Here is a 16,692-nt window from a genome sequence, read left to right as displayed (position 1 = left end):
TTACAGATTAAGAAAATAAGACTCTAAGATTAAAAAGTGATTTTTCCAAGGCCAAACAATTTATGGCAGAACTGGGAATTAGAACCCAGGACTGATGAGTCCGTTACTTTAGTGTGTTCCTAATACAAGTGATTTATATTCTCTTAGCAAACTTTTTTATGCACATGTACATTTAAATATATTTTATTGAAGATAATTTGAAGATTCATTCTTGGACAGATTCTAAACCAGATGGTACAAACACAGACCTGAATGGACCAGTTAGGTAACAAAACTGTAAGAAGCAGGATGGTATAAAACAATGGCAACTAGCTGTGTTTGTAACCAAAACAAAGAAAGTCTACCTAAAAGGATTAGAAATTAAAAATGCTTAAAAAATTATGGTGGCCAAGCAAAATACCTCTTTGGGCCAAATTCTAATCTCTCATTTACCCTATAGCTTCTGCACTGTAAATTAAAATGCCACTGCTCATAGTGGCCACTGCCAAAACTAAAATCCCTTAAGATACAATCATGTGAAATTCCACAAAATTTTACAAAATATAACAGGTATATTTTAGAGTCTATAAAGTTTCCTGAACTAAGAAAACAATTTTTTTCTAGAAACACTTATACAGGGGAAATTCCAGAAAATTACATTTTATCAAAATTTACATAATGGATAATGACTGATTTCATAGTATGATTAACATAACCCATAAAATTAAGTGAGTTAATGTGTTTGGAATTCTTTAGCTAAATCCCATAAAACTGAATAACAGGTCTTTAAGGGTCTCTAAGTAAGTAGTTCAGTGTAGAAGAGGTGATATCCCTACACACAGAATACAAGTAGTGCCAAAAGCAGAAAAAAACACTCATTTTAGCAAAGCCAATTATAACCACATTTTGTTTGCATTTTCAAACCCACAGATATGCAATATTTACTCAACAACTATTATCTGCTAGGCAGCATTATGGGTACTTGGGATACAAATGTTAAAGATAGATATGGCCCTTACCATTATGGAATTTACAGTATAATGAAAAAAGGAAAAAAATCAAACAAAGTAATTACAAATCATACAGAATGTTATTCCTGGCGGGGGAGGTGGGAGAAGATACTGAAATAGAAGGCTTGTTTTACACAGGGTGGGGTTCAGAAAGGGCCCCCTGAGGTGACATTTTGACTGAGATTTAAAGGATGGGAAGAATAAGCGAAGGCTATGGGGAGGGGGCATGAGTGAGGGCTGCCTGCGGAGGGATCAGAGGCAGGAAGGAGCCTGACGTTTAAGGGTGAGTGAACAAACGACGCAGCTACTGCAGCAGAGCATTCAATGAGTGACGGCTGGGAGAGGAGCTTGTGCACATCCGCGGTGCCCAGTAAACCCGGGGTGTAATCCGCGTTTATACCTACCTGATGGCAAGCCACTGATGGTTTCCAATCAGGGATTATTTAGTCAAGGCTATGAGTATCAGCAAATGGATATAGTTGCTAAGCTTTCTTTTGATCAACAAAGAGTTTACTAAATGCTTACTATGTACCAGCATTGTACGTCCAAGTTTGTCAAATTTGGCTTGACATCACCAGTGCTAGCACAGGAGCTGGCTTTTGATATAAAAGCCTTTCATCAATGCGGATGAAAGCAAAAACTGGAAACAAATGTAGGAAAGAGTCAGAAGATAACTAGGCTGGGAGGGTTTTAGCCAAATCATCCCATTTGCCAGGCCTCTCTCAACTACATATATTCAATCCTCAGAATTTCTCCTTTAAAAAGGCAGTGTTAAGTTTTATCAGCATGGGATGGTGAAAAGAAGAGAAAAATAGACTGTATACAGGAAGAAATTTACTAAAACACAGGATTATGTTCCTTAGAAAGCTAGAAAGCTGGAAGGGCCACCATGCTCCTTTGTGAGACCTGGGCCTGACTCAGCTCCTGCCTTCTGCCCGCAGTTCTCTCTGCGGCCGGCTAGTCAGGAGACCAGCAGCAGGTCTGTCATGTGAATGAACCAGAGAGGAATATAAACAGGGCGAAGGTGGACAAAATTAGATATTTAATGGACATGACAATGCGTCCAAAAGTGACTAGGAAGCCAAATTTGACCCCAACGGAACAGGGGAGCATGAAAGCTTCCTTAAGAGGGGAGGCTTAAGGGAAGGAAGGGTAACAGAGTGTCTGAACCACAGCTTTAGGGGCCCCAAATACAGTAAGTCAGAGAGTGATACCTGTGCACATTCTCTCCAGCCCCAACAGCAAACATATTTTCACTGACTAAGACCTTAATAAAAGCAGAAAACATATACAAATAAATAAATATAAATGTTGGAAACAGAAGTACAATAAATATGCTTTTTGTTTTCTAAAGGTTTTGTCCACAGTATGGTGATAAACCATGGTGAAGACATTCAACACCTAAAAACAACTACATTAGAAGCACTCTAAGGTCAGACTCACGGTTTCAATTATTAGGTCAAAAACAAGCATGTAACTTCTAAAAGCAAAATTATGAAGGTAGTTACTCTGCAGCTAGAGTTGTTTTATACAGCAGTACATTTTGTATTCATCTGGAGGGTACTTGGGGTTTTTTTCCCTTTTCCATTTCATTCATTAAAAATAATGATCTTCTCTTCTCTGACAAAGTATAATAAACATCCAGTTTATCTTTAAAATATAGTTGTCAAATTTCAAAGGGTAAATATATGGGGGAGGTTTTTCAGGTGCAGAGTCTATTAGAAATAATGTCTGTATCCATATAAGCAGTTACCTGGGGGTAGTATAAAATCTCACATGTGATTTTTTTTTTTTAAATAAGCTAGAAAGGATATTAAAAACATGCCCTGGAAGTTGCACTGCCATGTTTAACTCCTTGGAAGCAGTGGGTTCATAATGCATGCTGCTAACTATACAAACACTGTTAAATTGGCAGCTTGTGGTGAGAATAAACCATGAATTCCATAACAAGAAAGCTTTTTTTTTCCCCTCCACTACTGGAATATTTTAGTTCTTCAGAGCACTGTCAGAGGAATATAAAGAAAAGTGGAAAATAGGAAACCTAGAAACCATCCTTTGAGAAACATGGTAACAAGATTAATTTTCAGTTGTGCAATGAAGAAGTTGTTAGGGTAATTAAAAGGGTAGTCATCTGTGCATATGTGCAGTATGTGGACATTAGAGAGAGGGAAGAAAGGAGAATGAGGAGAGAGACACACAGAGGCAGAGAGACAGAAATTGACTGAACAGTTGGTTATCTGGTTTGCATGGTTATTCTATTTCTTAGTGTGCTCAGCTACATCTTTCACTGACAATACTGTTAATCAGAAGAAACTGTACTGAAATGAAACACTGCAGATAAAGCTCTAAGCACTATACAAATACTGGAGCTGTGGTGTGCTCTGCCCAGAGAGGAGGGCAAAGTTGGAAGGAAAACAGACCAAAAGAGAATCCCACAATGGGGCAGTTAAGGATAAGGAAGCTGGTCAGCTGGGCAACACTGACGGGGAGGGTCTAGGCCAGTCCTCGTACGTGGAGCAGTAGCACATTGGTGAGAGAGACTACAGGACGGTACAGTGCGACCAATAACAAAATCAGTTATATAGTGTCAGAACATTATCCAAACCCCAGGAGTGCACACAACTAGTAATGATATAAGGGAAGTGAGCTAGTTGGTCCTAGAATGCTGCTTCTAGCCAAGTTCTTAAACCCTAGTAGAAAACCTCATAGTATACCAGTGTGAGAATAATTTGGGAGTGGCAGATATTGAGTATCCTAAATAGAGAATATTAGTTGTGTATTTCTGAGTCAAACCTATGATTTTTTAAAAAGCATCATATGTAGTATTCTTATCTGGATTTTAAGGAAAAACCTTAAAAGAGGAAAATTCAAATGACTTCTGGCTTCCATGGCTGAAAACTAAAGAGAAATATGCTTTGGAAAAATAAGAACATCACAGACTTACAGACTCACAGACCTGGAAGACTCCTGGTTTCTAGCTTCCAGATTCCAAGAGCCAAGAACTATAATACTTTTCAAGACCCCAAGAATCACCGCACTCACTTCTAATACTGAAGTTTACTCATATAATTTTAAACAAGAGATACACAGGTTTAATTTACTTAATTAGTTTACCCTGCTTCAGAAATGAATTAAGATAGCATAGTGGTTCAGAGAATGGGCTAAAAAACAAACAAACAATATATGGCCTCTGTAGGCAGCCAAACTTGAGCTCAAGTCACACATCCTCCATGAACTAGGTGTGTAAACCAGTGCAGGTAACTTGGACTCTCTAAGACTCAGATTCCTCCTCCTTAAAAAATTTCTAATCTCCAGGGCTGTAGAAAATCTGCCACATGGTAAATATTCAACGTTAGCTATTATTACTCTTATTTAATACTGTAATTCAATCTTGTTTTATGTATCTCAACTATAGAGATATAAAATGACTCTCCTATATAAGCCTTCACTTACCTTTAAATTTTTATGTCATTGTTTACTTTTATAGTCCCAACTATGATGCACACTAATAAAAAGGTGTTTTCATGATTATAATATTATTAAATTCTTTAGAAATGTGTATTTTAATAAAATTATGTTTTATGATTAAAGTATTACATTACTGAGAAAGCTGTATTTTTAACAAAAGGTAACAGTTCAAAACAAGATATAATTGTCAAGCAAAGTAAAATTTATATTACTATTTTAAAAAGGAATTGTTTGAAAAACTGCTGCTTGCCTTATGTAACTCACCTAGACCCATTAGGTTAGCCATACCTTTATTCAGAAAGGCTAGCTACAAACAGCAAACATACATAGGTCATTTATATCAGCGAAAATGTTCATTTTCCCAAAGAAAGTTATGTTCAGTGTTTGAAAGAGAATAGTTCATTTAAGAAAAAAAAAATCATATTCCTTGAAAAAACTTTAGTGAAAGGCCATGATCATGGTACCGTTAAAGAAAATAGCAAATATAATAGAATTATAAATGATCAAATATCACCTTAAGCTTTCATTTCATTTTATGCATTACTTGACCAAGCTGAACTTTCTTTCAGTTTATTTTCTATTCAACTAATTGCTTTCCTTGCCCCTCCTTAGACATTAAAAAAAAGGCCAGGGGTAGGGGAGAAACAGGTATCATAATGATAATCAACACCTATTAACAGGATTTATGTGGCTACAAAAATCAGAAAACTAGACACGTGATTTAACATAACACACTTGGGAAGAGGTAGGGCTGCGCTGCTACAGTAAACCAATCCTGTACAAGGACCCAGGCTCTGTCTTTTAGTGGGCAGATTTTTAGCTAATGCATTAACATCTTCAAGGATTATAGTTCCATTCAGGTTTGCTATTTCATTTGAAGTGAGATTTTGTAAATTATGTTTTTCTAAGAAATTATCCATTTTGCCTGTGTTCAGCTGTCCTAACATAAAACTACTAAAAGCCTTTCCCCTTTTCATTGATCTATACTATATCAGCAGTTATAATTTTTTTACTCCAAAAATTTTTTGTGTCTTTAAAAAAAAATCATGACTGTGGTTTATGTATTTTATTATTTCCAGATAACTATTAATTTGTTCATCTCCATTACATATTTGCTTCCAATTTCACTATTTTTCACTTACTGTTTCCTTCCCAGGACTACTACTAGATTCAAGTAGGAGGGCCCTGTTCTAGGCCATGTGCTTTAGAGGGCCCTTTATATATGACAGCAAAAGTAATAGCAAGTTTATTAAAGAAGATGTAGCTAAGACTGTCACTTTAGATGTAACCCATAGTGTGATACACAATATGTTCACTATGATTCAGTTCTATCTTTTAGTAACCATTATGAGTTCTTCTATGACCCATGAGTTATTTAGAATCATGCTTTTTACATTTCCTGACTTACAGGAATTTTTAGTAAAGTTTAATTTCTCTCCTGCGCACACTTCAGAATGATGTCACCTGCAGGGCAACGATCCTTTGCGGAGTTCTGCTCACAGCCTGCTGCATGTCCTGGCAGAGTTGCTGCTCCCAGCCCAAGAGCTGCCGACACTGGCAGGAGGAAGCTGGCCAGGGCAACACTGACAGGGCGCAGGAAAAGGGAAGGTAAGATGGGTCGAAGGGATACGGGTGGGGCACCGACAGCCTCTGCTACACTTATCTCAGATAACTACTTTGTTTCCATTGTTTCCTTCTTATAACCTCCTTTCTTTATACTAAAGATAACACCTAAGACACTGTTTGGTACCTTAATTTTTGTCACTTAGTATGTCCTAGGTTCTCATAGGAGTACATAGGAAGCTTCCTAATTCAGGTTAGAGCTGCACAATATTTCATTTCAAAAATGCAACATACCTTAGAATCATAAAGCAAGCACCTTAATGAAAACTAGGGAGCCATGGCTTCAAACCTGCTTACCACTCTAACTGCTAGATCCCACTTCAAATCTCTTACTTTGTTCAACTATGGACTTAAAAGGACATTTGTTACATTCCTAGGGTTTTTAGAGATGCAAGGCCTCCAGGGGACCAGGGATCTTGCTCAAAATGGAAATCTCAGCCAGGCCCTTTCCTGCCTTCCAAGCAGCCATCCTCAGCAGCCCAGGCATTTTGTTGCCATGTCACCTCACAGTTGCAGACACCACAACCACAGTCAAATACAGGAAAGGGGAGGTGGCATTACCCTCTCCTAAGTAAAAAAACAAAACAAATAACACTTTGTTGGAAGAACCCCAGAAGTCAGCCACTAAATCTAGTTTGCCCAAAACTAGTGACTGAGCAGCACAAGTTGTAAGCAAAGCTGGGAAAATCAGCAGAGCACAGGGTCATCACGACCAGCTTAAGTCAGTCACACTTGCACTCCCAGGGGCTGACATCCCAAAGAAATCTGTGATTCTGTTAGCAAGAAAGAAGGGCTGTGAAGTGGGCAATAATCAGTATCTGCCTCAATATGCCCAATGGAATGAAAAACATAATTGTGAGCATCTGAGAGTGAAACAAAGATGCTAAGTAACAGGGATTCTTTCAGTTCAGTAAAGATACTTCAGGAAAAAAAAAGGTTGAAATATCTTTGGTGTCTAGCCTAGGTATATTTTAAAGTAGAAATGCTTGATCTTGGGACAAATGACTCATATGTTTCAGAACATTAAATTTAAGGCCCATCCTCTGAAACATCTTTGTGCATTTTGTGAAGTTTCCAGAAGGCGAAGCTTTAAATATGACCAAAGAATTACAATAATTAACAACTACTTTTGAGAAAAATAACCTGTGGAAATTCTATAATCTATAATAAAATATAACTGCTCTAAATGTGAATGATGATGTATTCTTTTAGCTATCAAGATAAAGTAGAATCATACTGATTAGTAGGGCTGAAACATTTATTTTTTTAGTAATAAAATATTTTCCAGATAACAACCTTATAACCATAATAACTACATGTACAGAAGTTGAGAAAAATAACATGTATACCCACATTCAGGGTCTTTCTCATCACATTCTTACCTGTTCAGAGTAATTCTGCATAGTAGGTAATACTGGCACTTAAACATTTTATCTTTATGAATTTTGATGATTTCATTTGCCAAATGTACAAATACAGTAACTAGAAAGCAAAAGCTTTTCATATTTTTAAGTCTCCACAGAGATGAGATTTATCTGGTATAATCAAAGGTTATTCTTGCACACTTCAATTAGGATTAAGTGAGCATATTTTTTAACTTAGCATAAGTTTTCAAGCTGCTGCTATTTTTCCAGAAGTAACCAAAAAGGTTATTTGGTAAAAAATAGATAAGTTATCATTAGTCAAATATAACTGTACGTTAAACTGGTGCGATATATCTTTTAGTGAAGCCTGATTAGATTAACACAGTCTGATTAGATTAATGCAGCTAACTGAAGAGCATAAATGGCTGACCTTGAAAGATCAGATACCACTATTTGGACCTGGAGGTTATGGCTATCAGAGAGTAAAAGTTAACATCACCTTTCATTTTTCAGAAATCTACCTCGTAAATAAGACTATTTCAAAGAAATGAGACCCACAAATGTTTCAGGCCTCAAAGGGAGTAGGGAAGCTATGGGCACAGAAGTGTTTGCATGCTATCCAAATACATATATTTCTGATATAATAATTTCATTCTGAAATACTGCATAATCAAAATGAAACCTAACAGAGATAGAGAAATGGTTCATTTCAATGTTCAAATTATTGCAGAAATGTATTATGTGAAATGACAATGCTAAATAAAAATGTGCCATAAAGTCAACCGGATTACTTGACCTTAAGTAACATAGATGATACAATTGGTGCTGTGAAAACACAATTAAAAGAGATGTGAAAGCAACTATAAACAGTCAGACTTCAACACAGCAATAGTCTTATCATTGCTTTTAAAACTTTCATATTGATACATTCATTAAAATTTCTAATAAGACATTTCATTTAAATTTACATCTGAAGCTGCTGTCTGCCTGGAGGTGGCTCCCCGGGACAAGGTGCAGCCAATGGGTGTTGCTGCTGAAGCCGAGGTAGGCACTGTGGCTTGCGATATGCCCTGTCTCTAACAACACATCTGCTCTAGCTCCCCACTCCAGCCTCAACCAATGCAGTCCTACACAGAAGGGCCCAGAATGTAAGAACATCAAATATGCAACAACAGTAGGAAAATCTTCCACTGTTTAACAATTAGGAGACACATGGAACTATATACAAACAGAGAATAAAGAGGTAGAGATGTTTAGGCGGATTCCATCCTACTTGTCCCCAGAAAATGTAGTCAGTACTTTCATCCGTCTTTTCAGTGGGTTCCACAAGACTTCCAAATAAGTCCCTCTAGTTCCCAGTCCTTAACAAATCAGAATTCAGAACTGAAGCCTGTGTCCTATTCATCCTTCAAGGCTAAGCAAAAGCAACCAATTGTCTTGCCAATGGGTTTCAGCCCTGGGCAAGTTCACCATGGAGTCAGTGCGACCAAAGAAATGACAGTAGAATGTTCTTGTGGTGAAAGCGTTATACCCAACTTTATCGGTGGCAGGTCAATCACTAAAATCCCACCCACTCAGAATGAGTCTGCATGCAGCAAGCCGGTCTCTGCCTCTGGGCCTCTCAGACTGCGCAGCCGTCCTCTGGGCCTCTGTTCTTGGCACTGCCACCACTCCAGCCTCTGCTCTGCTCTCCTGCAGCCTTGCAGCCGTGCCACCATGTCTCCGAGAGCACTGGGCGGAGCTCTTTTATATAGAGTCAATAGCAACATATCACCCACACATGTGTAGTGAGCTAGCCAACCAGGGCCAGTGAGAATCCTGGCCACAGGAACCTTCATTTCATCCACACCAACTCTATAACACCCCCTCCAATTTGTCACAGTCAAAATTAACTTCTCCATTTGTCATACTCTCATTGCATTTGCACATCTATCTCTACCTCAGTAGTCTTTAAAGCCTATAAGGGCACACAGATGGTCATATAGATCTTTTCAACCTTACCTTCTAGTACAAAGCAGACAATAAATATACACTCACTAAAAGAGGAATCAGGAAAAAAATGTGCTCAAGAGCAACTCTCATCTCAGGCCAGAAAATAGCATCTACACCCACCCACCTGCATGTGATAAAATCATAAGACAAACGAGAAAAGGCACATAGGTGCTAAATGAGCCACTTTCATACTGACCAGGTGTCCTCAGAGTGTAAATGTGGTACTCTGCTGCTGGGCTGTGCCTAAAGGAATATCTACTGTAGTCACACTGTCCAGTTCCATAGTTGCAGAAAACCTCATAGATGCAAACAGAGAAGCAGCATTCTTGTAATAGGTACATTAAAAACAGACTGAAGTTGCAGCCAGAGCTCTAATTACCTGTAATGCTCACTGATGGGAATATTCTGGGAGAAGTATAAAGCAGATGTCCGTGCTCTCCAATGCCATTTCTTTGCAGGAAGGGTATAAAGGACACAGTCTTCTAACTCTTCTTGGAGCAGATCCACCAGCTGTTTATGGGACCCTCCACAGAATGCCTCTATGATGAGAATACTCATTGGCCCTTTCAAATAGTCACAGGTTCTAGACAATAAGCAAAAAATACATTTTTTTTCCAAACACATGTATGTGGGTGTATAGCAATATTTTAAAAAATAAAAGTAAGTTAAATTATTATACCCAGAAAGTGAATATAAATAATATACACATTATTTTTTAAATTAGGCTTGTCCCACTTTTCTAAAAAGTATATAACAATTAAGGTTTATGTTTTTTGTAATCAGTGTTTTTACATCATTTGTGTTCGTAAGAGGGGACAAAAGAGGCTTCATTTTTTCTGATTTCTATTTCCTTCATGCCCTAAGATTACTTCCACAATGACTCAAGTTTTTTCATCTACCCCAGGAAGTTGAAAGCTCTCTCCTGCTGTGATCACCCACTTCCTGGTTGGAACAGTTGTGACCCTGACTCAGTGACTTCAGAACTGCTTGACCTAGAACTCTAATCTTGGACAGTCAGTCAGTCACTGAACTCATCTCCTAAGACTTCCATTTCAAGGGCCCTTCATTTGTAAGGCCTTTTTCAGTTCAGGAATTCTCTGATTCTGTAACTCTCACATGAATCCATCTTTAAATTCACCAGCTAACTATCCATGCTCCCAATGAATCCGTACTTAGAACACAGCACATTCATATTCAAATATTAATCCTCTAGTGTTAAGAATCTTAAGGATACAATCTCTTGAGATACTGCATATACCTTGACCCCTTCCTCCCTAATTGTCAATATCCCACCCACAAAGGAAGATCAAAAAAGTAAGGTAAAGCTATGTGTCATGAACCAACAAGGTTTCTACAACCTTTCTTTAAACAAACTCATCAAGAAGGATGAAGTAACGTTGTGATAAAAGACATGGTAAATTTTTCATCAGAGAATTCGCTACTAAGCAATTTTTTATTTTAATAGCAATGGCTTTTATTAATGTGCCCCATGAAATAAAAATATATGTATGAATGTAAAAACTTTTACAAACATTTCAAATTAAACGCTATTTCCTGTAAGAAACAAGGAAGAAACAACACTCTTTTAATAAATACTACATTGTTTAAAAAATATTCCAGATATTTGAATTTTCCTTTATGACTTAAGTAAACACCACTCATTAAATGGCATATTGCTTTTCTTGATGTTATTCCACAAAATTATGAGTCTCAACAACTTGATGCTTTTCACTAGTAAAGTTGTACTTCATCTTGCTCAGTCAAAGCAATGCCAACTTAAACTGCATTTCAAAGCAAACACTCAGATGGTTCTCAAAGAAATGAATAAAGTAAAGAAAACTTACTTCTCAGTGTCTGAATCTGCCCATGAGCATGTTGGGGGAAAAAATACGTAAGTATGTATTTCACTAATCTAAAAAATAAGCAGTGTTACTCAGGTGGAAAAGGCATGAATCCTGAGGTCAGGGAGATACAAGTTTGAAGCTCAGCTCTGTCATTTCCTACCTGTATGACCTTGGATAAGTTACCTAACTTTGTAGCACCCAGTTTCACCTTCTCTAAAATGGGTACAACACTACTAACACAGAGACATGTTGTTAAAATAAAATTGAAGCAAACTGCTTACAAACAGTAATGACATATTTTGCCCCTCCCACTGTTCATATAAATCACCTTACTTAGGGAGAAAGGACATCTTTGAGTCCTCCAGCATTTTAAAATCAGTAACTTTCAATCACAGGTCCCTATCCACCAAATATAGCTGGGAAAGGTGGACATAACTCATGCATTTGAAACACAGTGGGTGTTCACCACTCCTCATCAGCAGCTTGCATTTCACATACGAATTTGAGAGTCCGACAGTCGTGTGGGTAAGAAATACACTCAGAGGCTGAGCTATACAGAGGCTCAGTTTTTTCAGACCAGACGGAGAATTCACCTCTAATAATGCAGTGTTCAAAATGCTAACAAAACCCTTCCAAGTTTAACAAAATTATAGTCATTAATCCTTCATGTGATGGAAACTTCTGGAAAGTAACAGACCAATAAAGACAATTTTGAAAATTATATCAAAGGTTTCAAGAAAGAATCAAAGCATTTTAACATTATTTTGCTTACTAAAGCCCATCACAGATATCTACTATCTTGCTTCACCGACTCTGACCTAACCAGACTAAGGAATATATGCCCTCTATATCCTTAAAAGGTGTCTAAAAAACCTGAGATATTGCCCCAAGTGATGGAATGTGATATAAATCACTCTTAAGAATATTTCCCTCTTATAACTTCAAAGCAAGCAACATTAACATTAGAAAAAGCTTAAAAAGCTTTCTGATTCTTCATGACTCTGCCCTTTTCCATGACTAATCTAGAGCATGTATCATGCTGTGTATTTACAGATGTTTCTTTTGGGTCTGATCATGAGTTATCTGCAGACCATCAGCCACTGTGGAGGCAGGACATGTAGGTGATACCTCAGATTCAAGACACTCAGTAAGCAGAACTAAACACCAAGCATGTGGGAGGTCGAAAATAGAAAAGGGGAAAAAAAAGATTATAGCTATAGCAGACTTCCACCCCTTTAATAGCTCAGTAAGAAGAGTGAAATGTACAGGTTTGAACTTGAGCATTTTTCTAGTGGCCAATGGGTGTGCCTGCACTTTGGGTATTTTTCTAGGGAGAGTAACTATGTCCTACCATCTCCGAAAACTATACTTAGTGGCTTTGATTCATGGAAATTTGTTCTGCTTGTTTTGTGGAGACAGACATATCCTGGCAGTTCCCCACTTACTTCTATGCAACTTTGTGGCAAGGCGAAAATGTGTTCTTCCCTAATGGTCTTCTAAAAGCACAACCTGGAAGAAAGATGATTCCCATTAGGTATAAGCAAAAGAGGGGAAGCTGATTTTTAAATACAAGATTCAAACCAAATGTCATTACAGCACATTAAAGAACAGTTCAAATACTTTTGCTGTGCTTGAATTGTTTTAGAAAACACTAGTTGAAAAAAATAAACATGAGTTTGAAAAAAGATTTTGTTAAAAAGGATTTTGCTGCCATGCTGGAATTTGCTAAAAGATAAGAGGAGTACACTATTTGCCCATTTTAGCCAAAATTCCAGAAAACTGCAGGTGATCACCCTGACACCACAGATGCTTACAAGCACGTCAGGTGAACAAAGACATTTTGCACCACAACAATGTCTACTAGGCCATGAGTGATCGGGAGCAGCAGTAACAGGGCCTCAACACTGAAAGTACTTAGTCCAAAGCAAGAAGAGGGTCTCCTTGCGGCAGGAGGCTGTAGGCAGCTTTTTGCCCAAAGATGGTGGGTGAGCCTACACACAGTCAACTGTCTTACATAGGTGCCAGGGTTTATGAATCTATTAAGTACTAGCATATGTAGCACCACAGACCTTAAACCCTGAAACATTTGAACTGCATGTATCAGAATTTGGAGTGTGTTATTTAAAACAAATTTTAAAAACTTCTTACATTGGAGAACAAACACCTATCAAAAAGCCCATGTCCTTTCTGCATGACCGAAGAATAATGACATTTTATGACATTAAGAAAAGAGTAAGTGGCCAATCCATTCTTGCTCCCTGAAAGAGTATAAAAAATCTTTCAGATAAATTTTATCAACTTTTAAGTTTTCCTGCTTAAATAAGTAAGCTTCAGTTTTAAAAAAATCATTTCTTCAGCATATTTTATTCCCCAGTGACACCAGATGAACAAGAACCTACTATACTATTAAAGCTTTATGAAAGTTTAACTAATTATCAATACTATGATTTAATGATACATGCTTAAGTGCTAAACATTAAATTCACAATATAAAATGAGTCAAAGTGATAGCTATGACATGGGAATTTTAAACCCCTTCAAATTCTATTTAAGACCACCAGAGGTCAAAATGATCTAAGAATTATCTGCCTTTCCAAAAATTTATATTTACAATTAAAAGGGGATAGAAAGTGAAAAATCACAACAGTATTTCATATAAACATTTTGCCATCAAGTCACCTCAATTAAAAACTAGTAACACATTGATAAGGTCACTGAGAACAAAAGTAGCCTGAAACCAATACTGTGAATATTTTTAAATTTTGTATTAAAACTTTTTGTCATTGTACCTGCATTTATTTTAAGCTTGACCCAATTTCTTTATTCCCTGAGCCATGATCATTTTCAAGGTGAACTACATTTTTCTCTACCTCCTCTAGCACTTACAGCTGCTATGGTAGTTGAGGTTTTTGGGTTTTATTTTTTAACAGTAAAGATAAGGGAAATTTGCAATACACTATTGATTTATTGAAAGAGAGGTGTTACATATACATACACCCTGTGGAGTTTTAAAAATTCACCTAAGTCACAATAGAAACCCATAATTAAACCTCATAGGTGATGTCAATTCAGTTACCTATAACATTCAAATAATTTTCCAACCAAATACCAAGTAATAATTTTAAATCAGAGGAGTTGTTGTATTAATATATTCCACAGACACCTTACTGCTATTAGGTGTAGGAAGGTACGGTTTCAGTGATGATGGTTTTAACGGTTTTAATCCTACACACATGAGAAATTGATTCCACAGGCTGATCCACACATGGCTCCGTGCCTTAAACTTCAATCAATTGCTGAAAACATATTTTCTATTTGCCTGTAAACAGTATTTGGAAAGTTAAGCTTGGCAGAGCAAAAAACGGTGAGCTTACATACAAAATGCTTTAAGTTGGGGAAAGCAAAATTTGTGTAGGATTTCCCAATAGGTCGTCAGAGGTTTACCTGGTATTTTCTTATTGACTCCTTCCCTTCTGCACCTCCACCCACCAACTCCAACACACCCAGGTTCTATTTAAAAAGCAACCAATAACCCAGCAGAGTAAAATAGGGCAGTACTGAAAAAAGTTGGTATTACCTTCTAGCCCACTCACTTATTTTAATGATTCATCAGGGAATCCCCAGTTAAAATATACCTGAAATCTCATTAAATAGTAAAAAATAAGCATGCAAAGATTTCTGCTTTGAAACATGTCACCATTGGTTCCTCTAATAGAACCTACTAAGGGTGAAAATGCAGCAAAAATACATTTTGCTAAAATGTTTCCTCAAAGTGTTACACTGCATACAATTATCATACAGGGGGAAAAGGAGATAAACAGATCCTAAAAAAGAGTTATTTTGAAAAAACATTTTATAAAAACCAGGCATAGCAAATTTATCCTAACCCCTAAAACTTCAATGTTATCCCTGAAGCCTGAAATATAATCTGGCATTAAATGTAGAGTAATAACCTTGCAATCCTAAAACTACAGGCATGGGCAGTATTCTTCACAATTAAAGAAAGTTTTGCTAATAGTAAGGAACCAATCAGATTTCTGAGCAATATTCTGAATGGAAGATGACACGTAACGGAAACTGATCATTATTCCATGATTTGATTATGGAATATAAACCTAACATCTAGGGTAACTTGTATACTACTATGTGAACTTACATAGCAACATTTAAAATAATATCTTAGATTCATTCTGAAAAAGATGTAGCATTCTCATATGTTATTCCCCTACAATACTACAGATGTTCTAACTTCTTCACTTTGACTTTTGCTTCCTCGTGCAGTCTGAGGATTTATGCCCCCAAACCAAGATTTGGTAGGAAGACTAAGATGCCATTACTGTTTGTGGAACAATTTAAAGTTAGTTTCAAATGTACCTTTCCAGTTATATTATTTGCAATGATCTTTTAGTACATACTCTTTTAAAAATTATAATCTTATATGCCTATGTGATTATTTAATTTTCCCTAAGAAATATTTTCATTCTTCTCAATTTGGGATTTAACTTTCAATATCAATCACTTACTCCATGACTTGAATTAATACAAAGTCTTAGTTACAACTGTCAGTGGCAAATGCAAGTTCAACAAACGTTTACATGTACCAGCACTATGATATCACTTTTTTACAAATATGCGTAATTTCCGCAAATAACAAGATGTGTATATATTATAAATTCATTACCTTTCATTTTTTAAAGTTTATGTTCCACATTATATAACAAAACTATAACTATGAAACTTTTTTGAAAAGTTTACTGGTTTAATTTCACTGATAAAATACTAATCCTCCCTCAATTTTTCATTGCTATTAATTTCATGAATAATTTCAAACTATAAAAGTAGCAATGAATTAGTTCTACTGGACACTAAAAATATTTTCAATTTGCTGACATGTTAAAATGTGGCAGTATATTTATGAGTAAACAGAAAAATTTACTCTAGAAAATCATCTCATCACTCATTTGTACTATTGCATCACCCTTTAACTAGGTCCTCATGCTAAGAGAGAAACCTGGTTCCCAGGACACCGTTGTCCATAAACCAGCCACAGATAATCTTCCAAAATGCAAATCTAGTCATGAAGTGATATGCTCAAAAACCTTCAATGTCTCCATCACTAAGGATAAAACCCAAGGCCCTACACATGGCATTTTCTGGCCCCTTCCTCTTCTCCTCACTATAGCCTTGCTTCCTCTTCTTCCACTACAATCCCTTTCCCCAACCCCAGACTGCACAGCAGCGATACAAGGTATCCACACTTACACAGCTATTTCACATTTGTATAACTTCACACCTTTATCTCTTTTCCATCAGCCCTCCTCACGTTTACCTGATGAACTTTTCTTAAAATTTCTGCTCATGAAGCACCAATTCTTTGAAGCCATTCCCTGAACTTCTCTTAAACATGACTTC

At 36.8% G+C, this 16,692-nt stretch overlaps 1 protein-coding gene across 7 annotated transcripts in view; it reads right to left on the bottom strand.

Moving 5' to 3' along the window:
* GTDC1 (glycosyltransferase like domain containing 1) overlaps positions 1 to 16,692 on the bottom strand; it is a 369,763-nt gene that overhangs the window by 245,265 nt on the left and 107,806 nt on the right. For 5 of the 7 annotated variants that reach the window (XM_036912727.2, XM_036912720.2, XM_036912733.2 and 2 more), the window contains exons 3-4: positions 12,726 to 12,789; positions 9,816 to 10,019 (exon numbers count right to left, since the gene is read on the bottom strand). In XM_036912727.2, the coding sequence (XP_036768622.2) occupies positions 9,816 to 9,994 (179 nt within the window). In that variant the 5' untranslated portion in view covers positions 9,995 to 10,019; positions 12,726 to 12,789. Of the gene's footprint in view, positions 1 to 9,815; positions 10,020 to 12,725; positions 12,790 to 13,428; positions 13,539 to 16,692 lie in introns of those variants that run through there. The other 2 variants (XM_057505627.1, XM_057505628.1) reach the window with 2 other exon arrangements.

Source organism: Manis pentadactyla, chromosome 8 (assembly GCF_030020395.1).
Source record: "Manis pentadactyla isolate mManPen7 chromosome 8, mManPen7.hap1, whole genome shotgun sequence".
In the NCBI taxonomy this organism is placed as follows: domain Eukaryota; kingdom Metazoa; phylum Chordata; class Mammalia; order Pholidota; family Manidae; genus Manis; species Manis pentadactyla.
The sequence above is the reverse complement of the archived record's forward strand: the minus strand, read 5'-3'. Positions and strand labels throughout refer to the sequence as shown.